The 25,524-nt window shown below is 45.9% G+C and overlaps 1 protein-coding gene across 1 annotated transcript in view; it reads left to right on the forward strand.

Moving 5' to 3' along the window:
- The first annotated feature begins 1,433 nt into the window (after positions 1 to 1,433).
- Positions 1,434 to 25,524, forward strand: part of LOC141098572 (cytochrome P450 2C5-like) — a 150,970-nt gene continuing 126,879 nt past the window's right edge. The window contains exons 1-2 of the mRNA XM_073586478.1: positions 1,434 to 1,566; positions 22,126 to 22,314. Coding sequence (XP_073442579.1) covers positions 22,138 to 22,314 — 177 coding nt within the window. The 5' untranslated portion in view covers positions 1,434 to 1,566; positions 22,126 to 22,137. The remainder of the gene's footprint in view (positions 1,567 to 22,125; positions 22,315 to 25,524) is intronic.

Consider the following 25,524-nt stretch of genomic DNA (forward strand, 5'->3'; position numbering starts at 1 on the left):
TTACCTCTCTCACCAACGCTCTTCTCCCACGATTGCTCAGTTTGTCTGGATGGCCAGGTCTAGGAGGACATCTGGTGGTCCCATACTTCTTCCATTTAAAGATTAAGGAGGCCACTGTGCTCTTAGGAACCTTGAGTACTGCAGAAATTATTTTGAAACCTTGGCCAGATGTGTGCCTTGCCACAATTCTGTCTCTGAGCTCCTTGGCCAGTTCCTTTGACCTCATGATTCTCATTTGGTCTGACATGCACTGTGACTTGTGAAGTCTAATATAGACAGGTGTGTGCCTTTACAAATAAAGTCCTGTCAGTTTAATTAAACACAGCTGGACTTCAATGAAGGAGTAGAACCATCTCAAGGAGGATCACAAGGAAAGGGTCAGCATGTGACGTAAATATGAGTGTCTGAGCAAAAGGTCTGAATACTTATGACCATGTGATATTTCAGTTTTTCTTTTTAATAATAATAATTTTATTTCTATAGTGCCAACATAATCCGCAGCACTTTACATTATAGATGGGACTCGTACAGACAATAGACATTGCAGCATAGCATAGCAATAAAGACATAGATCAAAACAGATACCAAGAGGAATGAGGGCCCTGCTCGCAAGCTTACAATCTATAAGGGAAAAGGGGAGACACGAAAAGTGGATGGTAACAATTGCTTTTATTGTTTTTATGGTTTGGACCTTCCCTAGTGTAAGAATCGGGTGTTCCTGTTGCTACATGAACCAGTTAACAGTCTAAATATGTAACAGTACAGACACAGAGGGCTATTAAATGCAAAAAGCATGTGAGAACATGATGCAAGAAACCTGTTTATGGTAAAAAATTTAGAAATGGGCCACACAGGGATATTTACGTTAATGCGTTGAGGCGATAGGCCAGTCTGAACAAATGAGTTTTTAAGGCACGCTTAAAACTGTGGGGTTTGGGGATTAATTGTACTAGCCTGGGTAGGGCATTCCAAAGAATTGGCGCGGCACTTGAAAAGTCTTGGAGACGGGAGTGGGAGGTTCTGATTAATGAGGATGTTAACCTCAGGTCATTAGCAGAACGGAGGGCACGGGGAGGGTGGTACGCTTTTTTTATACATTTGCAAAAATTTCTAAATTTCTGTTTTTTTCAATCAAGATGGTTGTAATGTAATAGGGAATTATAATTTGTTGTTGGTTTTTTTGCCCTCAGTTTTAGTGTGTCCTCCGATGCATCCTTGTAAGAAAAAAATTTACGGAATCTACTGAGCTTCATGCAGCTTTTGAGCCAGAGCCAAGCCTGGCTCCAGTAGTAGGAAGCACAGAATATAACCTTCCTTTTATATCTCTTATTCTTTTTGAATACATTCTAACATTGCCTCAAAAAATTGCATTAAATTGTGACATTTTCCCCAAAATCTACCCCATGTGAATCCACTCTAAGGGGTTAAGTAAAGCCACATTGGAATGTATGGGATGGACTTGAATCACATTTTAACAGATGCTGCCAGTAGAGGGCTTAAATATTCACCTCAACAACACACAACTCGGAGATAAGACAGAGCTGGCTGGATGATCGACACTGCGCGGTGAGAACTTTCTCTGCTGATAGTTACACCTTTTATTTCATTGAATATAATATAAGCATGTAATGTAAATGTAAGAAACAGTTTTAGGTGCACTGAATATATTACATTGCTGAATGTTATATCTGAAATCTACAATGAGTCTTGTGGTTTTGCAAACTGATTTCTGACAATCATTTATCCATTCACTGATCCATTTTAGAACTTACACTGAAACAGGCTGCCATGCATTGTAGCCTTCCAGTAAAATCACTGACAAGTGACTTGAATAACATTGACAACCTGTACCTGTACCTGTTCTGCTTCATGGGTCAGATACTGTATATTAGGCATAGCCTAATATACAGTATCTGACCCAGTGTCAGACTTATTTCAGAATAATGGACAAGGGCAAGAATCTGATAGATCGAGACAATGACATGGCTCAGTTTAGGGATTTGATCCGCATAACTGTTACTTCGTGGTCAGTTTCACGGTCTGCTGAGCTATTGCCTTATCTTCCCTGTCCATGTGCTGATGGTTTTAATTTTCCTTGTTCTCCTTTCTTGGTTTGCTGTTATGAGCTCATTTTCTGCTCCACCAGTTGAGAGTTCTCGTTCCATTCTCCCTCTGGTGGTGACAGGAGGTAGTGAGGTCGGTTTAAGTGGTAGTGATCTGCCACCTGATGAGGAGGATAACGGTTGGATCTCTGGAGTATCAGACTGGATATAAGACAGCCGACGCCCTATCCTGGTGCTGGTGATTCAGTCTGCTTCTCAGGTCTTGGACTTCAGCTCTCTTCCAGTCTTCTCAAGTTAAGTTTGTTTTTTGCTAATATTCACACTTGCGCTTGTTGGTCAATTCAGGTTCTTGTGTGGTCAGCTTGCCCCTGCTGGGGCTATGCTGAACTTCCACTCCTATTTATCTGTATTTGCCAATTTGCCTTTTTGTCCTTTATTAGATTGGCCTCTTTTTGCTCTGTTTCAGAATATTTCAGAGTGCTGATATAGTGGGAGAAGTCTAGTGACTTCAGGGTTAATTTTGCTATCAGACGTGTTGGACATTATTTTGGTAGGATTTTTTGGCAGATTGCAGACAGTGGCTTTCCTTTCCTGTCCTTTCTAGTTAGTCGGGCCCCATCATTTGCTCAGCCTATTTTCCTGCCTATTTTTGTGTTTTCATCTTGCTTCACCGTCAATACATGTGTGGGGGCTGTCTATTCCTTTGGGGTCTGCTCTGGGGCAGTTAGTTTTCCCTTTTCTTGCTTTAGGTTTATGTAGTCCTCCGGCAGTGACGAGGCATCTAGGAACATCATAGGAACGCTCCACTGCTACTGTTAGTTGTGTGGTTAAGATCAGGGATCTGCAATCTGCATAGTTACCAACCTCTTTGGTTTTCTGGGACTTAGCTTTTTGTTGTTCCTCCTCGGTGACCCATTTATAACAGAATCACCTGCCATACCGCAGATTCTAGGGTACTCAAATGCAGGGAAGAATTGTTTAAAAGACAAAGAAAAAAAAAGTGACAGAATTTTTTTTTTTTATTTATAGATTTTTTCCTCTTTTTTTTCTGGGGCCGTAGAAGGATTTTTTTTTTTTTTCCTAATGGAGATTAAGCAATTGTCTGATCGTGTGGACAAACTTGCTGCTGAAGTGCAGGGAATTTCCACCTACCTCATTCAGTCACATGCTGCTGAACCTAAGTGTGACATCGGCGGTTATGCCCGCCGATGCCCCTTCTGCTGCGGCGCGCGCTGCAGCGTTTCCTCACCTGCGCGCTCCCGCCCGGTCACGTGCCCGCCGTCCACTCGTCCTTATGGCGGCTCCTGGCTCCCGCCCCCTGGTTAGCGCTCGCCGCCTTCCGCGCTCTCTCTCCTGCGGTGGGCGGCGCTGAGGGGCGGGCTTGGGTGACGCACTTCCGGGGGTTGCTGTACTTCAGGCGTCCTCGCTGTTAGGAGGACGCCTGATGATTGTGTAGTTTTTCTGCACCCTCTGGCCTCTACAGTTCTCCTGTAGCTCAACCGCTTTCCGCCTGACTCGCCCTGCCGCCCCCTGTCTCGTGTCTCCCTTCCCTTCCAGTCTGCCTGGGCGCTGCCTTCCATCCCCGGTGCCGTCCTCTGTCTCCAGTCCGCCTTGGTCTTTCCACTTCTCCCTTCCCTTCCAGTCTGCCTGGGCGCTGCCTTCCATCCCCGGTGCCGTCCTCTGTCTCCAGTCCGCCTTGGTCTTTCCACTTGCCTGTCTTCCGTATTGTTTCTGTCCTGCGCCACTGGTCCCTGCTCGTTTTTCGCACCGTTGCCTCCCCTGTCCTTCTGTCCGTGGAGCCGTCCCTCTTGGTTCCGTCTGTCGCGCCTCCGTCCTCTGTGGTCCTGCCCCAAACGATCCCTGTATAGGGGTCGGTCTTCACCTGGTGTGCTCGGCCCAGGGGCTCCGGATCCGCGATCCAGAGGGTCCACTCTCTAACTTAGTTTTCCCTCTAGTATTACAGTATCATCAGGCCATGGACCCCGCCGGTGCCGCGGCTGCCACTCAAAAGGAACTGCTCTTCCTTAGAGAAAATCAGACCCGTATCATGTCATTCATGAAGTCCATGGACACCCGGCTCTCCGCTCTTCAAACCGCAGACCCAGCACACGCACCTCTCTTAGTCAGTCTCCAGCAGGAGCTCGCACAACAGCGCGATGCTCAGTCTCACATTTTGGGGTATATGGCGTCCGTGGATGATCGGCTGCTTTCTTTGCAGTCCTCTGCGGCCGCTTCCACCCAAGCCCGGGACACCGTCTCTTTTCCTCCCCCCCGTCTCGGTAAACCGCCCAGGTACTGTGGGGACCCAAAATTGTGTAGGGGATTTTTAAATCAGTGCAGATTGCACTTTGATCTGTCGCCCCAACAGTATCCTACGGACCGTGCTAAAGTGGCCTTTATAATCTCCCATCTAGAGGGGGAGGCGTTGGCTTGGGTGAATCCATTATGGGAGAGGGATGACCCGGTGGTGACCAACATCCAGTGTTTTTTGGAGACATTCCGTAAGGTTTTTGATGAACCTGGACGCCTTGCTTCCTCCACAGAGGCCCTTTTTAACCTCAGCCAGGGGTCCCTTACGGTAGGGCAATACGCCATCCGTTTTCGGACCTTGTCCTCGGAGCTGGGGTGGAATAACGAAGCCCTGGTTGGTGCGTTTTGGAGAGGCCTTTCTGGTAAAATCAAAGACGAGTTGGCCGGGCGTGACCTTCCCACCACCCTGGAAGATCTCATCTCCCTGGCTACTCGTATTGACCTGCGTTTTCAGGAACGCGCCAGAGAGTCAGCCAGGGAGAGGAGGCCCTTTAGGTTATACCAAGCTCCCATTCCGCGCACCGTTGCTCTCCCTAGTAACACCGCCCCTGAGCCCATGCAAGTAGATCGCATCAAGCTGTCTGAACAACGGCGTAAGGAGAGGATGACCAAGGGACTCTGTCTCTATTGTGGAGGGGCCAATCACTTCATACGCACTTGTCCTGAGAGACCGGGAAACGCATCCGCCTAGGCCAGGTAGGAGAGGGCCCCCTAGGTGATCCGACCCCCTCTCTTCCACTTACTGTTTCAGCTCTACTTATTTCAGGTCGGGGGCGTAGCTCTGTGGAGGCGTATGTGGACTCGGGCGCGGCAGGCAACTTCATCCACCAGGAGGAGGTTGACAGACTCCAGATTCCCGTGGTCGTCCTAAGTAACCCTCGAGCAATCACCTCCGTTGATGGCAAACCTCTTCCTGGGCTCATCACCACGGTAACCACTGAAGTAAACCTGCAAGTTGGCGCACTTCATTCTGAAAAGATTGCCTTTTATGTCCTGCCTCAGTTATCCCACGCCATTCTCTTGGGGCTACCTTGGCTTAGGCGGCATGAGCCAGTTATCGACTGGCGCTCCGGAGAGATCCTGCGCTGGGGGCACGCCTGCCATGTAAGCTGTTTACGTACCCTGGTCCGTTCCCATCCTCAGCTCAAGCCTACAGACCTCCCTGGTCTTCCTGTGCCATACCACGCCTATGCTGATGTTTTCTGCAAGAAAGAGGCAGATTCCCTGCCTCCGCACCGGCCTTATGACTGCCCCATCGACCTGATTCCTGGAGCGGTTCCTCCCAGAGGTAGAACATACCCTCTCTCTCCAGCCGAGACCGCTGCCATGACGGAATATATCCACGAAAATCTGTCCAAGGGGTTTATCCGAAAGTCCTCCTCTCCCGCAGGCGCGGGTTTTTTCTTCGTCCGGAAGAAAGATGGATCACTGCGGCCTTGCATTGATTACCGGGGTCTGAACAAAATCACCATCAAAAATCGTTACCCCCTTCCGTTGATTCCGGAGCTTTTTGACCGGCTGAGAGGAGCCCGGATCTTCACGAAGTTAGACCTGCGGGGAGCCTACAATTTGGTCCGAATCCGTGCTGGGGACGAGTGGAAGACGGCCTTCAATACCCGTGACGGGCATTATGAATACCTAGTCATGCCATTCGGCCTTTGCAATGCCCCCGCTGTGTTCCAAGAATTTATCAATGAGGTATTCCGGGATCTACTCTATTCTTGTGTTGTCATCTACCTGGACGACATTCTCGTTTTCTCCCCCGATCTGCCCTCTCATCGCAAAAGTGTACGCTTGGTCTTGCACCGCCTTCGAGAGAACCAACTCTACGCCAAGATCGAGAAATGCCTTTTTGAGCAGTCGTCACTACCCTTCTTGGGATATGTCGTCACCGACTCCGGTCTAAGGATGGATCCCGAAAAACTCGGTGCGGTACTCAAGTGGCCCCGTCCAGTGGGGATTAAGGCCATCCAGCGGTTTCTTGGGTTCGCAAACTATTACCGTCAGTTTGTGCCTCACTTTTCTACGGTTACCAAACCCATCACGGACCTGACCCGTAAGGGAACGAAGCCCAACAGCTGGTCCCCTGAAGCGGAAAACGCTTTCCAAACTCTGAAACGTTCTTTTGCGTCAGTACCCATTTTGCATCGGCCTGTGACCAGCAGACCCTTTGTCCTGGAAGTGGATGCCTCCTCCACTGGAGCGGGGGCGGTCCTGTCCCAGCAGGCTTCGTCCAGACGGCAGGTTCCTTGCGGCTTCTTTTCTAAAGTCTTTTCACCGGCGGAGTGCAACTACTCCATTGGAGACCGTGAATTACTGGCCATTAAGATGGCCTTGGCTGAATGGCGGTATTTACTCGAAGGAGCTGTACATCCCTTTACCATCCTCACGGACCACAAGAACCTGGCCTATCTGCAGTCTGCCCAAAGGCTCAATGCCCGGCAAGCCAGGTGGGCCCTGTTTTTCTCCCGCTTTGACTTCCAACTTCACTTCCGACCGGGTAATAGGAACATCAAGGCCGATGCCCTTTCCAGGTCGTTGCAGTCTTCAGAGAGGGAGGAAGTCCCATCCTATATCATCGAGCCTACTATGATGATCACCGTGGCTCCTGTGAATTTTGCTGTCCCTCCGCCCGGTAAGACCTTCGTCCCTCCAGGCAAACGTATAGAGGTGTTGGGCTGGGGACATTCCTCCAAAATTGCTGGACACGTTGGGACCAAGAAGACTCTCTTACTGCTTTCCCGGTATTATTGGTGGCCCACGCTTCGCCAGGATGTGATGGACTACGTGGCCTCTTGCACAATCTGTGCCCAGAATAAGGTGGCTAGGACTTTGCCCGCCGGTCTTCTTCACCCGTTGCCAGTTCCTGAGGCCCCCTGGCAGCAGATCGCCATGGACTTTGTGACTGACTTACCCCGCTCAGCCGGATGTACCACCATCTTAGTCGTGGCAGATCGCTTTTCCAAGATGGCCCATTTCATTCCCTTACCGGGACTACCGTCCGCCCCGAAGTTAGCTGAGATCTTCATCCACCAGGTCTTCAGGCTGCATGGTCTTCCTCAGCGGATTCTGTCGGATCGGGGGGTCCAGTTCACCTCCTGCTTCTGGAGGGCACTCTGCCGGCTTATGGGTACATCTCTCGACTTTTCCTCCGCATATCATCCTCAGACCAACGGGCAAGTGGAGCGAATTAATCAGGGGTTAACCACCTTCCTACGTCACTTCACCAACGCTCATCAGGACGACTGGGTTGCGCTCTTACCTTGGGCTGAATTCTCGCACAATAATCATCCCAGTGAATCTACCACCAGGTCACCTTTTTTTGTGGTAACCGGTCAAAACCCAGGTATTCCGTTGCCTTTTTCCACCTCTACAGGGGTACCCGCAGCCGATTCTCTTGCTAAAGAATTCTCGCAGATTTGGAGAGAGACCAGGGATGCGCTCAAAAGTGCCAACGACCGAATCAAGAAACATGCAGACAAGAGACGGAAGGATGTGCCCCCGTACCATCCAGGTGACAAGGTCTGGCTTTCAACTCGACATATCCGTCTGAGAGTTCCCTCTTATAAGCTGAGTCCTCGGTACATTGGACCGTTTGAAGTGATTGGACGTATTAATGCCGTGGCTTACAAACTGAGGTTGCCTGCTTCGCTCCGGGTGCCCAACGCTTTCCATGTCTCGCTCCTGAAACCCGTAGTCCTGAATCGGTTCCAACCAGTTTCCATCGTCCCTCCCTCACCTGCTATCTCGGATAACGTCTTCGAGGTCAAGGACATCTTGGCTATGAAAAAAGCCCGGGGTAAGACCCTTTTTCTTATCGATTGGGTGGGTTTTGGTCCCGAGGAGAGGTCCTGGGAGCCTCGGGAAAATATCAACGCCCCTCGCATTCTGAAAAAGTTTTTGGCCAATCTCAGTAAGGGAGGGCGTAAGGGGAGGGGTACTGTGACATCGGCGGTTATGCCCGCCGATGCCCCTTCTGCTGCGGCGCGCGCTGCAGCGTTTCCTCACCTGCGCGCTCCCGCCCGGTCACGTGCCCGCCGTCCACTCGTCCTTACGGCAGCTCCTGGCTCCCGCCCCCTGGTTAGCGCTCGCCGCCTTCCGCGCTCTCTCTCCTGCGGTGGGCGGCGCTGAGGGGCGGGCTTGGGTGACGCACTTCCGGGGGTTGCTGTACTTCAGGCGTCCTCGCTGTTAGGAGGACGCCTGATGATTGTGTAGTTTTTCTGCACCCTCTGGCCTCTACAGTTCTCCTGTAGCTCAACCGCTTTCCGCCTGACTCGCCCTGCCGCCCCCTGTCTCGTGTCTCCCTTCCCTTCCAGTCTGCCTGGGCGCTGCCTTCCATCCCCGGTGCCGTCCTCTGTCTCCAGTCCGCCTTGGTCTTTCCACTTCTCCCTTCCCTTCCAGTCTGCCTGGGCGCTGCCTTCCATCCCCGGTGCCGTCCTCTGTCTCCAGTCCGCCTTGGTCTTTCCACTTGCCTGTCTTCCGTATTGTTTCTGTCCTGCGCCACTGGTCCCTGCTCGTTTTTCGCACCGTTGCCTCCCCTGTCCTTCTGTCCGTGGAGCCGTCCCTCTTGGTTCCGGCTGTCGCGCCTCCGTCCTCTGTGGTCCTGCCCCAAACGATCCCTGTATAGGGGTCGGTCTTCACCTGGTGTGCTCGGCCCAGGGGCTCCGGATCCACGATCCAGAGGGTCCACTCTCTAACTTAGTTTTCCCTCTAGTATTACACTAAGATTCCTACTCCTGATGTGTTTTCTGGGGATCGGTCTAAATTTCTGAATTTTAAGAATAATTGTAAATTATTTCTTGCCTTGAAGCCTAATTCATCGGGGAGCTGTGTGCAGCAGGCTAAAATTGTCATCTCCTTGCTGCGCGGCGATTCCCAGGATTGGGCTTTTTCTCTGACACCTGAAAATCCTATTTTGACTAATGTGGATGCATTTTTTCAAGCCTTGGGGTTGTTGTATGATGACCCTAATGCCGTTGATCAAGCTGAGAGAACCCTGATGGCATTAGACCAGGGTCAGGATCCTGCAGAGTTGTACTGTCAAAAATTCTGAAAGTGGGCGGTCCTTACTACATGGAATGATAGTGCATTGGCAGCTCTCTTTCGGAAAGGTTTGTCAGAGACCGTAAAAGATGTTATGGTGGGATTTCATGTTCCTTCTGGTCTGGATGGCTCTATGTCATTAGCCATTCAAGTTGATCGATGCACGGGAGGCGCTGCCACCTTTTGAACAAATATCTGAACCTATGCAATGTGATGGGGTTTTGTCTAGGGCACAACGTCGGGAGTTTAGAAGGCGTAATAAGCTGTGTTTTTTCTGTGGAGACGCCTCTCATACTATTTCTGTCTGCCCTAAACAAGAGAAATGTTTTGCACACACATTTGCTGTGGGCAGTATACAACCTAAGTTTCTTTTGGCAATTACTCTGATCTGTCCTTGTCCACATTTTCCACTAAGGCTTTTGAGGATTCAGTAGCAGCTCTGAATCTGATGGATTTGGACTTTGCTAAACATTGTGGTTTGTCCATGACGCCTCTGCAGACGCCTATTCCTTTGAGGGGTATTGATGCCACTCCTTTGACGGAGAATAAAACTCAGTTTTGGACCCAGGTGATAATGCGAGTTGCCCCAGACCACCAAGAAAATTGTAAATTTTTGGTGCTGCATAATTTGCACGATACCATTGTTCTGGGGTTCCCCTGCTTGCAAACTCATAACCCAGTTTTGGATTGGAAATCTGTGTTTGTGGTGAGTTGGGGTTGTCAGTGTGTTCTTAGAGACGCTCCTGTTTTCTCCACCTCTCCTCAGTCTCATGATATTCCTGATTATCTGGCTGATTTCTCTGATGTATTTAGTGAGAGTAAGTCTGCGTCTTTGCCTCCTCATAAGAGTTATGACTGTGCAATTGACTTGATGCCTGGGTGTAAATTTCCCAAGGGTCGGCTTTTCAACTTATCTGTACCCAAACATGATGCTATGTGATCCTATATTAAGGAGTCGTTGGAGAAGGTTCATATTAGACCATCTTCGTCACCTTTAGGTGCTGGGTTTTTTTTTGTGGCCGAGAAAGATGGTTCATTAAGGCCTTGTATTGATTATCGTTCCCTTAACAAGATGATGGTTAAATATCAGTACCTGTTACCTCTGATGTCTGATTTATTCTCCAGAATTAAGAGTGCCTGCTGGTTTACTAAGCTTGACCTCAGGGGGGCGTATAATCTTATTCGCATCAAGCACGGGGATGAATGGAAGACGGCGTTTAATACTCTGGAGGGACATTTTGAGTACCTGATGATGCCTTTTGGGCTCTCTAATGCCCCTTCTGTCCTCAGTCCTTTATGAATTATATTTTCCGAGACTTTGTGGATAAGTTTTTGATCATCTATCTGGATGATATTTTGATATTTTCTAGTGATTGGGATTCCCATGTGGAACATGTCCGGACTGTGTTCCGGAGTTTGAGGGAGAATTCCCTGTTTGTTAAGGGATCGAAGTGCCACTTTGGTGTACAGAAGATTTCATTTTTGGGATTTATCTTGTCTCCATCGACTATTAAAATGGACCCGGCCAAGGTACAGGCCATTTATGATTGGGTTCAGCCTACTTCTTTGAAGGCTCTCCAGATGTTTGTGGGTTTTTCTAATTTCTATCGCAAATTTATAGGTAATTTTTCTAGTATTGTCAAACCACTGACTGATCTGACCAAGAAGGGCGCTGATGTGCTGAATTGGTCTCCTGAGGCATTTCAGGAGCTTAATCGGAGATTTACTTCAGCTCCAGTTTTACGGAAACCTGATGTCTCACTTCCATTTCAAGTGGAGGTAGACACTTCTGAGACTGGTGCAGGAGCTGTTTTGTCCCCCTGTGTGGGGGCTGTCTATTCCTTTGGGGTCTGCTCTGGGGCAGTTAGTTTTCCCTTTTTTTTGCTTTAGGTTTATGTAGTCCACCGGCGGTGACGAGGCATATAGGAACATCGTAGGAACGCTCCACTGCTACTGTTAGTTGTGTGGTTAAGATCAGGGATCTGCAATCTGCATAGTTACCAACCTCTCTGGTTTTCTGGGACTTAGCTTTTTGTTGTTCCTCCTTGGTGACCCATTCATAACAGTTTGCTCTTCTCGGGGTGTTTTTCATTTTTCTGTTTTCATCTGTCCTATCACATTCTGGGCTCAATTTTATATGTTGACTCTTCACTGCACTTTCTTGCTGGCTATACCTTTAATTGATCTTGGGTTTAGGAATTCCAGCTCTTCAGATAAGGGGTTTGCTTACCTTGCGTGGTAAACACCAGCTGAATTACTGTAGTGAGTCTGTTTATTTTCATTCCCAGTTCTTCTTCCTTTCACTACTTTAGGTTTCTAGAAGTTTACATGTGTTCCTTTTTTAGTTTTGGCTCTTCTTAGCTTTCCTTTTTACCTTATATGAACATGTTTTAATTTTCCAAATCTGGGTTTTTGCATCTTCCTGAACACCTCTTGATGGAAGAGTTTTACAACTTCCTCTCTGGTTCCTCAGGAGGTATGAGAAACCTCTTGATGACCTTTTAGGAAGCCAGGTCCGAGGTGGTGTTTTTGAGTTGTGTGGCTAGAGTCTTCTAATTTGTGCAGAGACTATTTGGGTGTGGGTGCAGCTTCTCCCTGTAATAGGTCTTCACTTTTTTCTTTACCCATGAGTGTGTGTTATGTTCATGACAGACAGAATCCCAACTTTTGTCCTTTGATATTAGAAACTTTTACATTAAGGGCTTTGCAGAGTGTTTGAAATTCTAAATCATATGTCTTGCTGCATTTTCACCAAAAATTCAATTTTCTTGCTAATAAATTTGTGCGATCTCAATATTGAGCATAGGAGGAAGGGTAGGTGATGGGGACCAACCAAAATAATAAGCCATCATGGCTTTAATTTATCAAAACTGATCACTATCTTGCCAGACTTTAGGAGGGGGCCTGATTAATTAAGAGGTACATGCCTTTTAATGAATTAGGAGTGCATGAGCACCACATCAGAAATCTTACTCCAGTCCCTGGCTAGGGTGAGACCTATGACATTGAGAACACCACAGCTCATCATGAATAAGACAAACTGAGATGTACCGCCTCAGCTCTGCCCATTTTGATCGGGCTGGCTGAGACTGTCGTGAAAACACCAAAAGTTCCAACGTTTTCGCTTAATTTTGTGTTGTGCATAAATTTTGCAACTTTTCAAAGCAAATTATCACAGAATTCTGCAGAAATTTCTTTGGTGAATTGGCCCATTAGTTTTAGTATGATCTGTAACTCTCCTATTTTTTTTTCTCCTTAGAACATATGATGCCCAAATGCATAACCTTAGAACATGCATGCCTTAGAACAAATGCATAACTACACATTTCCACATTGAACCTCATCAGCCAAGCGGATTCCCTTACAATATTTGTCCAAGTCAGCCTGTTACTTTTGAACATCTTCCGTAGACTGCAACATACTACATAGCTTGATGTAATCTACAAAAATAGAAAGGACAGAATTAATCACGTCTTAATGACCAAGCCAATTTGAATTCTGACCACTGTTAATTTTTGAACTGAGGCTGGTTTCACATTTGCGTTAAAACAACGCTGCGCCCTGTGTCGTTAAGCCCCGCCCCGAGCCGGCTCCCTGCCCACCCCATCCGGGATCACCGCCTACTTTCGCATTTGCACGCATGCGATCGGCGCACCCTATCTTTAGCATAGGGTGCGCAGATCATGCGCTGTCAGTGTGAAAGTAGCGTGCTGCGCACTTTTGATGGTGCGCCGTGCGCGACGAAATGCAGCGTGTTGCATTTCGCCGCGCACGGCGCACCATCAAAAGTGCGCAGCACGCTACTTTCACACTGGCAGCGCATGATCTGCGCACCCTATGCTAAAGATAGGGTGCGCCGATCGCATGCGTGCAAATGCGAAAGTAGGCGGTGATCCCGGATGGGGCGGGCAGGGAGCCGGCTCAGGGCGGGGCTTAACGACGCAGGGCGCAGCGTTGTTTTAACGCAAATGTGAAACCAGCCTTATAGCTCTGGAATGCTTCAATGTATCCCACTGATTCTGAGAATATTTTTTCGCGTCATATGGCACTTCATGTTAGTGGTAAAATTTCTTCAATATGACTTGCATTTATTTATTAAAAAATGGAAATTTGGAAAACGTTTGAAAATTTTGCAGTTTTCAAACTTACTTTTTGTGCCTTTAAATCAGAGATTCATATCACACAAAATTAATAAATAACATTTCTCACATGTCTAGTTTACATCAGAACAATTTTGGAAGCATAATTTTTTTGCTATGTTAGGCTACTTTCACACTAGCGTTTTTTTGCGCTGCGTTTGGGGCGCACATGAAGCGCATGTCAAAAGCGCACGCAAATGCTGGTAAACGCTGCGTTATTTTGTTGCATTATTGTGCGCATAACAACAAAAAATCGCAGCGTTTTTATGCGTTTGTAAGCGTTTTTCATGCGTTTGCATTTTTTATGCGCAATTAACTGGAGAAAAAATCCTTGAAAAATTCTTGCAACACATTCCACCAATGGGACACCAGTGAGTGTGTCTATGGAAATTCTTTATATAGACCCAGTTTACACCTGAATTCTTCACATTTGCTTGCATTTGACTTGAGAAACATGGATCTGCGCTGGAAGAGCTTTCCCTTCAACTTGGATCTGGACATCAGGATGGCTCAGGCTTATGCTGTTGCTTGCCATGAACAGAGGGAGAGAGAGAGGCAGCGAAGACGGCAGCAGCGGCATATGTGGATACATCCCATTATGGATCTTCGGGAGAGCCGTGGAGCGTACCACTCCCTCTACAGGGAGCTCCAGGCAAACCCGGAGAAATTTACGAATTATACCCGGATGACCAAAGAATCCTTTCACTATTTGCTTGTTCTGGTAAAAGAAGTCATCCGGAGACAGGACACGCATCTCCGGCGTGCGATTACTCCTGAGGAATGGCTCCTGGTCACATTAAGGTACGTAGTTTTGCTAAACCAATGTCTGCTGAATTTTCTTGCTTGTGACATGTACTCTTCCAAATCTGGCAGAATTACAGTTCTGCCATGTCGGTAACTACAAGCTGCATTAATTTTTGGATGCCATGTATTGAACCAAATGCTGCCTAATTTTTTTTTGTTTGTTTTAATGTAACGTGTGTAAAAAAATTACATAAACACAAATATTAATTTTTGTTGTTTTCTTTCTGTAACAGATTCCAGGCTACTGGAGAGACTCTCTCCTCACTGCACTTCCAGTACCGGATTGGAATCTCCACTTTGTCTGGAATTGTAGCGGACACCTGCCGGGCTCTCTGGACATTTTCTGTCCCGAATTCATGCCCATGCCAACCGCAGAAAAGTGGTTGGACATCGCTAAAAGATTCTGGACTGTATGCAATTTCCCCAACTGTTTGGGAGCAGTGGATGGGAAACACATCAGGATTATCAAGCCCAAAAGAACAGGCTCTGAGTTCTTTAACTACAAAAAGTACTTTTCAACTGCAAATGGTTTAAAAAATTTGTCTTGCATGTTGCTTGTATGTTAATAAAAAAAACTGTTTTGATACCTGTACTGAGTGCATTCTCTGTTTTTACACTCCCAATACCATTAGCAAGTAGTCTGGTGTATCAGTGAATTTATGATTCTGTGTTTAGTGCATCATGATTTCACTAATACTCCAGAGTAGGTGACTATATAGATTATGTGGTTAATTACAAGGTATACAGTATCTATAGTTCCTTGCATTTTTTAAATGAGAACAATAGATATACCTTGCACTCAACACCATTCTCTATAGCAATGATTTTAAAACTTTAATCCTAATGTCAGCCAACATATCATGTTTAAATTTTTTTTTGAACTCCGATGTAATTACTAAAAACATGCTATGTTAGTTTGGTTTGAACACTGTAGTTAGGGAAACCAACTCTATTCAGTTTGCAATACACCAGATATCTCGATTACTGACGTTTCTTGTGTCAGTCTTGGAGATATGTTTTGTCAACGAAACCAATCTACATCTTCACCAACTCCACAAGGTTCAACAACTGATCATGTTGTAATGAAATCCATATTTGCAAAAAAAAATTCAGAGGATTCCATACAACATGATCTTTTGTTGGACCTTGAGGCCTGGAGTTGGGGAACCCTGCTGGATGCACTCTGTGCAATATTCCTACAATGTAGAGACTGTTGTTGAAAAGACAAGTCATGTAGATTATACCTATATGACTTGTCTTTTCCACAGCAGTCTCTACATTCTAGTAATATTGAACACACTAGATCCAGCAGGGTTCCCCAACTCCAGGCCTCAAGATCCAACAAAAGATCATGTTGTATGGAAACCATAGTTGCAAAAAAATTTTCAAGCAGAGGATTCCATACAACATGATCTTTTGTTGGATCTTGAGGCCTGGATTTGGGGAACCCTACTGGATTGAGTATGTGCAATATCTCTAGAATGTAGAGACTGTTGTTGAAAAGGCAAGTCATGTAGATTTGGTTTGTTAACATCACACATATCTCCAAGACTGACACAATAACAGGAATCAGTAATGGAGATATACAGTATGTTGTTGCAAAAACGCTAAGTGTACGGCGCAGTGTGTGTGTACGGCGCAGTGTGTGTAGTTGGCGATAGACACAGTAACCATTCCAAATTTTTGGAAAGCACAAGTGCACATTTATTTTGTAACAAAAAAGAACCAAAAAAAACTTTATTAGGAATGACGTTTGGGGGAAGAATTGGAGACTTTGGGTGTATGGAGAGACGAGGAACGACTGGAGGTAGAGGAAGGGGTTCTAGGAGAAGGGGCAACAAAAGTGCTGGGGGAAGGGAGCTCTGGAATGGACATTGAGCCAGTTTGAGACACATTAGGAGGAGACGGTGGATGGACAAACAAAGTTTTTTTTTCTTCTTCTTTGGCGCAGGAATATCCTGCCCAGACCGACTTGCAGCCTGTGACCGCCTTACTTTTGTTGACCGGCTGGTGACGGTGGACTGTGGCGTTGCCCTGTAAAATAGGGAATGCGTATCACCCCTTTGCTGCTCTGTGGTGGCGGTGCAGCTCAAAGTGGCAGTGGCGGTGCTCCTAGAAGGGGAGCATGTTGGGTCGGTGCTACGTGAAGGAGGCTGCGTATCATGTATCTCAGCCAAAGTTCTTGGGGGACTACGAGGAGGAGAAGTGGTGGCGGTGCTCTGAAGATGAGGAGTGGTGGCGGTGCTCCTTTGATGAGGAGTGCTGGTGGTGCTCCTTTGATGAGGAGTGGTGGTGGTGCTCCTTTGATGAGGAGTGCTGGTGGTCCTTCTTCGATGAGGAGTGCTGGCAGTGCTCCTTTGATGAGGAGTGCTGGTGGTGCTCTGTTGATGAGGAGTGCTGGCGGTGCTCTGTTGATGAGGAGTGCTGGCGGTGCTCTGTTGATGAGGAGTGCTCGAGGTGCTCGGTTGCTGAGGAGTGCTGGCGGTGCTCCTTTGCTGTTGACTACTGGTGTCGGTGGCCCAAGCAGGTTCTGTGGTGGTTTGGCTCCAAGCTGGTGGTGCTGTGGCGGAGGTGGTGCTCCATACAGGAGCAGCGCTTGCCATAGTGGTGGTGGTGGAGGAGTGTCCAGCAGCACTCAGACTTGAGGTGGTGTAGTGATGTCCGGCTACGCTGGAAATGCAGGTGGCCATGCAGTGGTATGCAGCAGAAGTCGGTAGTGTGGTTAAGCGAGTCAGCGGTGGAATGTTGGAAATGACACCACTGACTGCTGAACATACCAATTCTGCTGCATAGCCTGCAAGTAAGCAGTGTTGCAGGCCTGTAACACACTCAGCTGTTGCTCAGGACTAAGGTGTTCCACCATGCCCTGTTCAATTTTACTGAAAAAACGGTGCGCTGGTCTGTTGAGGTCGGCCTCCAGATGGTCAAGGCGCTGGTCGACAGAGTGGAAGCGGTGTTCCATGTGGTTAAAACCACGTTCCATGTGGTTAAAACCACGCTCCATCAGGGAAAAAACGCTTTCCGTTCTGGCGACCAGCGCCTTGAGACTGGCCTTAAAGGCCTCGCTCAAGTGCATGAATTCAGGCATGACATTCCTGTCCAAGACCCTCTGCCGCTGGCGGGTAGTGCCCACATAACCAGTGACAGAGACCTGGGACAGGGGAACACCTGATGGACCACCTTCCTGGTCACCAGCTGTCTGTGTTGCTGACCTGCAAGATGCTTTCTGGCTGTCGGATGGCTGGGACGGGTCCGAGGTCGATCGATGAAGAACCGCTCCCGGGACAGGTTGCAGGGTGCTGCTCCAAGTGCTGTGGAAAGAAAGGGAAAACATGAGTATCATGAATGTACAAGAAGCATCACCTATGGAATAGAAAAGCACATAGTAATAACAAACCCCCCCAAAAAAACTTACGCTCTGCTGGCAAGGACCGGTCTCAGGAAAGCCAACTCGCGATGGTAGCGGTACTTTCTTCTGCGCCTTGGCGCAGAACCACTCCGAACCTGTCCCTCAGCACGAACATCAGTGTTGAAGCAGTCCTTCATCGAGCGCCAACGTGTGCGGATTTTTTGCACTGTTGGTAAAAAAAAAAATAAAAAATTTAAAATGCACTACTTTAACGTCATTCTCAACACACACACCTGATTGAACTTTGAAAACAGTCACTGCTGCAGCACCAATAAAACACCACCACCGTCAGGTCCACAAAACAATGCAGCATTTGAAGACACAAATCAATCACAGTTTTCCACCAGGCATTGGTGTCTTTAATGCAAGAATATAGCTTGCAAAAAACACATCAGCACCGTCAGGTCCCCAAAACAATGCAGCAGTTGAAGACACAAATCCATCACAGTTTTCAACAATATCCAAGAAGTATCATTTCTCCTTGCGGAGAATGACATGCTAAGCATGTCGAGATGAGGAGACTTAAAGCCGCAATGCTCCTCTGGGAAATATGCTAATTATGCAAATTGTCTCTTCAGAGAGGAAGAGAACTAGAACTCTAGTGCCACCTATTGTAAGTAGCAATCCTAAAAGTCAATGTCGACCCTTTAACGAGCCTTGTTACATGACTTTTCAACAAGGCATTGGTACTTTTCATGCAAAAATATATCTTGCCAAAAAAACACCACCACCGTCAGGTCCACAAAACAATGCAGCAGTTGAAGACACAAATTAATCACAGTTCTCAACAAGGCATTGGTGTGTTTAATGCATGAATATATCTTTCAAAAAACACATCAGCACCGTCAGGTCCACAAAACAATGCAGCAGTTGAAGACACAAATCCATCACAGTTTTCAACAAGGCATTGGTGTGTTTAATGCAAGAATATATCTTGCAAAAAACACATCAGCACCATCAGGTCCACAAAACAATGCAGCAGTTGAAGACACAAATCCATCACAGTTTTCAACAAGGCATTGGTGCTTTTCATGCAAGAATATATCTTGCCAAAAAAACACCAGCACCATCAGGACCATAAATCAATGCAGTATCACAGAGCATCTTTATTCTTACTGAACGCCCTTTTTGAAGCTGCAGAGGCGCTGTCCCAGCCATCCATCAGTGCTGCGGCCACCTCATTCCAGAGCTGCCGGGTCACCACTGTGTCTTTGTACTGCTGGTCACAGCTGTCCCACAATGGGATGCACTCCTCAACAAGGTGGATGAGGTGCTCGTTGTTGATGTAGACTTCTTCGTCATCCTGCTGTGGAACCTGGAAAAAAAAATATAGAATGTTTAGAAGTATGGAAAAGATACAAAAAGAAACAGAAAAGAAGCAAAAGAAAGAAAGACAGAAAAAAATATATATATACTCACATGGCGTCTGCTCGCCACAACTTGACTACGCTGCTCCCGCTCAGAATTCTCAGACGGCTCCCGCTCAGACAGCTCCCGCTCAGACGGCTCCCGCTCAGAACGCTCCCGCTCAGAACGCTCCCGCTCAGACCGCTCCCACTCAGACCGCTCCAGCACTCCATCTTCACTGCCCGTGTCCGATGTCTGTAAAGAAAGAAAAAATTAAAACACATTTCTAGAGGCAGCAATACTTACCGAAAGGCAGCAAAATTCTCACCTCATGATCAGCTTGGGCCAGTTCTTGCCGAGATGGCGAATAGACCGATCCAGAAGAAGACATGCTGAAAAGAAAACATTAGTACATAATAAATTTTACAGGACACACAGACATTATTTTTAGGAATACTCACATTTTGGCTCCTGAGGCTTGAATCCACAGGTTGAAGGCTCTTGTAGAATGCTTGTCTGGTCTCTGCAAGGCTGTCTGTAGAGTATTGGTCTGACCCTGAAGACACCTTCTTTTATGTACACTCCTCCAAAACAATGTTGCTTGTTTAGGGGGAGTTCTAGACAAGTGTCTAGACATTGATTACTCAAATCGCGTGCACACACTAGGCGCTGGCGTGCGCGGTGCCAAGCGCTCGTCAGCGACCACATAGACTGTAATGCTATTTTTGCACACCGAATGCACACGTGCACGCGCGATTTTTTTAACGATGCTGCCGGAAAAAAAAATGCAACATGTAAAATGCACAGAGCACGCTAAATGCTGAAGAGCGCGTACATTCGCAAGACCCTGTGATCACCATGTTAAAGATAGGGGGACATTGCGCGTGCGCCCGATAGCGCACGATGCGCCGCGCGATCGAACACTAGTGTGAAACCAGCCTTGTAAGGGTTAAAAGTTGACCAGCAATTTCTCATTTTTCCAACAATATTTACAAAATCAATATTTTTAGAGATCACCTCACATTTGAAGTGAGTTTGGGGGGTCAATATGACAGAAAGTACCTGAACGTGACACAATTCTAAAAACTGCACCCCTCAAGGTGCTCAAAACCACATTCAAGAAGTTTATTAACCCTTCAGGAGCTTCACGACATCTAAAGCAATGTGGAAGGAAAAAAATTTGCTTTGGAACCAAACTTTTGTATTTTCACAAAGGTATCAGGGGAAAATGGACCACAAAAAATGTTGTGCAAGTTCTCCTGAGTACACCAATACCCTGTATGGGGGGAAAGCCACTGTTTGGGCAAATGGCTGGGAGGGAGTATCATTTGACTTTTTGAACCCAAAATTGGCTGGAATCAATAGCCAGCACCATGCCGCATTTGGATACCCTCTGATGTACCTAAACAGTGGAAACCCCCTAATTATTGATCTCGGCAGGCGCAATGCACATGCTTCCGCCATTTTCATGCCAGAAGAAGACGCCAAGGGCCATAGAACAGAGCCATAGGGACCAAGGGACACCAGAGGTACTGGGAGGGCTCCTGGGACCCTATTTCTCTCTCCTCTGATGTGCTAGATCATATCAGAGGAGAGAGAACTAAATGGAAAATCAGACTTTTTTGTGGTTACGGCGATTGCAACACTGGGGATTGCAAAAAACGATCCAAATCATGTTCTCTGGGGTCTCAGTTGCCCTGGTAGCCGAGACCTTGAAGATTTTCTGGTGCTGGGGGGCGCTATAACCTTATTTCTCACTGCCGTTAAAAAGCGGCACTGAGGAATAAATACCCTTAACTGCCATCGTTGAAAGGCGTATCGGTGATCGTTAAGGGGTTAAGGAAGACATGAGTGATGAAAATTATGCCAATATGAGGAAATCTGCCATTTCATCTAGGCAACTTATGATTTTTGCAGCAATTTTTGCAACCATAAAAAGCAATGGGAAAGGGAAAAAACACGGTAAAAAATGCAACAGAAAAAAACCCACAAAAAAAGTTGCATGAGAACATAGCCTTAAGATGTTCACACTGACATGCCTCTCAGCTTTTTCTGGATTGACTAGTAGACCAGCCATAATCGAGGATGGCTGGGATGAATTAGACAATAGATGAGATTATCATTTGCCTGTTTTTAAGTCATTAATATTCTGTCTGACTGTTTTAGGAGTGTGATTAGGTATGTCGAGTCCCTATTTTAGCTTCTGTTTTTCTACACCAGCTAATTACTCACACTATGAACCAGTTAAGTCAGAAATATGAACCCAAGTGCAGGTCTTTGTCTAAAGCTTATGTGTATCTTATACAGACTGCATTGATTCACCAGAGCACGAGGACGAGGTGAGGAGCCACCTGCACTTACTATAGAGCTTTTTTTGTTCTAAGGCTCTTTTTAGGCACCAAAGGAACAGATTTTCTAAAATATTATCTGTTTTTCTTATTAGCTTTAAGCATGAGAGAAAATTGAATAAATTATGAACGTTTTGTGGCTTTGAGATTATATCACCACTGGTGGACGCCATGCGCTGTGAGCCGGGGTCAGCGAAACTGGATTTTTCAGGGAACATTCGGGGCAGAGCAGATGTGTTTGTGTATTGCTGGACTTTAGGAAGTATATAGGATGCAGGTATACACAGGTTTGATTTTCCTTGTGTCACGGTCCACTCGTTCAGCCCAATGCTGGGATTTGCAGGGTATCAGTTGTCTGGACGGTTCCTTTAAAGCAGGGTTCCCCAACTCCAGTCCTCAAGGCCCACCAACAGGTCATGTTTTCAGGATTTCCTTAGTATTGCCCAGGGGATAATTGCATCACCTGTAGAATACAAGGGAAATCCTGAAACATGACCTGTTGGTGGGCCTTGAGGACTGGAGTTGGGGAACCCTGCTTTAAAGTGTTCAACTCTTCCAAGATAATTTTGTGTAATTTTTCCTATGACCGAGTGCTGGAGTGGATCCCTTATTCTAAAAACACTGAATATTGAATTATCTGCATTTTATTCCCTGTTTTCTAGGCTTTTGCAGACATGGTCATGATGGATCCCATCTCTGTTCTTGTGTCCGTTGTGGTCATTTTATTTCTGGTCAATGTTTTTAAGAATCAGAAAAAATCCATCAATTTCCCTCCTGGTCCTATGCCTTTACCGATCATAGGAAATATGCATGTGATCAACACATTAAAGCCCCAAAAGTCCTTCACAGAGGTAAGAGACTCTCCGCTGTATGTGCAGACGTAGTGTGCATTAAATTGGGATTCTTAATCTTGGCTGAGTTTTACGATTCCATGCTACTCTACTTGTCAATTATTTTGTACGGTATTGACTTAATAGCTATCATAGAAAAACTGAGAAACACATACAATAACGAAACAGAGTTACTAAAACCTGTCAGATGACAAATGCATAGCAGGATGCAGCAGGCCTAACTAATATAGGCAGGGGAAGCACAGGTGCAAACTACTGATGATTTTAAAAGATGATTTTTTTTTCTCAATTTTTCTATGTTAGTTGTTTTTAAAATTAGTGTTAGGACTCGCAAGTATGAGGACCCTTGACATTGGGTTGCGACTTTTTCTATTGTGTCAGAAATATCAACCAATACCTCATTTAATGAATTTATCATATGCATTAATTTTTTCATCTTTTATTGCCCTTTTTTTCATTTTTTGCAGGATGCAGACAGGCCCCTTTTTGTTGGCTTGGTGTACGTCTGTCCCTGTGGGGTGCATGTATATAGTGCTGGGCAGCCCACCTGATATTATGGGTGTCATCAATAGACTATAAGCCTGACAATTTGCACCACACATACCTGTGTGACAGGCGTTCTATCCAAACCTCATTTGTGTGGATTTTTCTACTAGGCAGCCATCCCCTCCATAATCCGGTAGGTTTGTTGGTGGCTGTTTCTATCAGTAGTTTGCACCTGTGCTGCCCATGCTTATATTAAAGGGGCCTGCTGCATCCTGCTAGTACATTTGTCATCTGACAGGTTTGGGTAAGGCTGTTTCCTTATGGTATTGACTTAATACCCTGAATTAATGTGCCACAAATTTTATTCAATACAATTAGACTAGGCAACTTTACAAAAAGTCTTAACAGTAGGTAATCAATGTCTGATCTGTGGGATAGCGCTTACCTTTTCCTGGTGCTGGGGTCAGAAATGCCCAGTTGTGGAGCTGCGCAGCTCCATCAATGGAATAGTGGCTGTGGCAGGTACTGCATATGTACCGCATATTCATACCAGTAGGACTAACAAATAAAGTTGCACTCTGTAACGCTATAGCATGTAAACATGAAATACATAAAATAGGAATTTCATTTCTTCTCTAGAAAATAGTTAAAATCTATGATACTTAGAGCATAATTCTGTCAATTCATGCATGCCCAGCAGCCATGACAAGGAAATCTACTTTGCGGGGAACCTAACCTAATGTGTTTCCTCTCTTGGCTGATAGCTTACATTTATATGGGTAGGTAGGATCCTGCTGTGATTAAAACCGCCATAGGCTGACAATTGTATATGGAGATTGCTATTCTTAGTATGCACCTGTTCACACATGTTCTGTTTGAAAGTGATGGTCAGTCTTTTGATATTTATTTGCATAGGCTCTCAGAATGAGCACTCAACCCATCAGCATATGATGGTTTTAATCACAGCAGGATCATACCTAACCCTATAAATGTAGGCTATCAGCCCAAGAGAGAAAACATATTAGATTAGGTTCCCAGCAAAGAAGATTGCCTTGTTGTGGCTCCTGGGCATACATGAATTAGCCAGTTTATGCACTAATTATCTTTGTTTTTTATTATTTTCTAAAGGAGTAATGAAGTTTAAATTTTATACATACCAATAGGAGGAAATTTGTGCAGCACCTAGCTGCAGTTGATATACATTTGAGCTAGTTGTTCCTGTGATTGTCGTTGTAGACAATGACAGCAGAAGGAACAGCTAATCTGTGGGAGTGCCAGATGTTGCACCCCAAAAGATCAGACACTGATGACCTCTCCTAAGGATAGAACACAATAGGGCAAACGGGCACCATCTCAAATGATATCGTATGTGGGATCTCCCAATGCATATAAGACTATATAGAAGCAGACCAAGAAAAAGTATATGCAACAACTATAGGGATCACCACCAATATTTATAATACAATAATATATTTTATTTTATTCTAGCAAACACTACATACAAACACATGGTTAAAAACACTTAAAAAGTTTGTGCAAAAACAGACATTAGAACGTGAACAAAGAAAATTGGGTCATAATCACATACAATTCAATATTCAAGGTTCCAAAACCCCAGACAAAATACAAAAGTGAAAATGCTCATTAATTAATGAAGTCCCACTACATAGAGATATATATTATTATATTTCAATATTTCAAGTACTGATACCTGTATGCATGCTGTTTACAAATAAATACTGTCATAGACATACTAAATGTGCTAGACGCACGCTTACACAGGGAACCATCAGCAAATATTATTAATGGTACTCCAAGCTCTATTTAGATACACCCTGGGACATTCAAATTGCTGCAGCCAATATTACCTCACAGCAGATAGTCAGAGCATATTGCCAGCACAGGAGCCCTGGAGGCATAGACAAAAATCTCCCCTGCCTCCAGCCATGATACCAGGCAGACCCCAAGTGGAAACACACAGCTGGGTTTTGTGGAACCTAGGACCCACGCGTATCGACACAAAGATGTGTCGTTCTCAAGGTCAGTCTCCTAAGGATAGGCCACAAATGTTGATTTCCCAGACCATCCCTTTAATTTACAGATCTTATCATTTTGTGTGTTGAGCTCATTCATGTGCGACCAAGAAACAAAACCTGTGTGGTTTCTGCAGTCATGGGTTACTCCAGTCCCTGTGCTCAACATCAATAGTTTTCCTTATTTTCAGGCAATAGAATACAGGGCAGATAAGCAAGAACCTGACTGCGGGATTAGACTACATTGTTGTTTGTAGTCTGCTAACATACAGGGGTTGGACAAAATAAAGGAAACACCTGGAAACATCAACAAAAGTTAGTTTAATATGGTGTAGGTCCACCTTTTGCGGCGATTACAGCCTCAATTCTCTGAGGTATGGATTCATGCAAGGTGTGAATTGTTTCCAAAGGAATTTTAGCACATTCTTCAGTTAAAACACCCTCCAGTTCTTTGTTTTACGGTTGGGAGAAGTCAGTCTGGATGGAATGCTTCTTTCGGCTGTCTCCAAATGTACACTCGGCCAGAAGGCGGAAATAGGGTAAACGATGATTCGTCTGAGAATATCACGTTTCCACTGCTCGAGGGACCAATTGTTGGAGGTTTCTACACTACTCTAAACCCTTGGAAACATTTGTCATTGAGAGCAGCGGTTTTCTAATTGCAGTTCTTCCGTGGAATCCAGATTTGTGC

Source organism: Dendrobates tinctorius, unplaced genomic scaffold (assembly GCF_039654945.1).
Source record: "Dendrobates tinctorius isolate UK_male_01 unplaced genomic scaffold, ASM3965494v1 ptg000093l, whole genome shotgun sequence".
Taxonomy (NCBI): domain Eukaryota; kingdom Metazoa; phylum Chordata; class Amphibia; order Anura; family Dendrobatidae; genus Dendrobates; species Dendrobates tinctorius.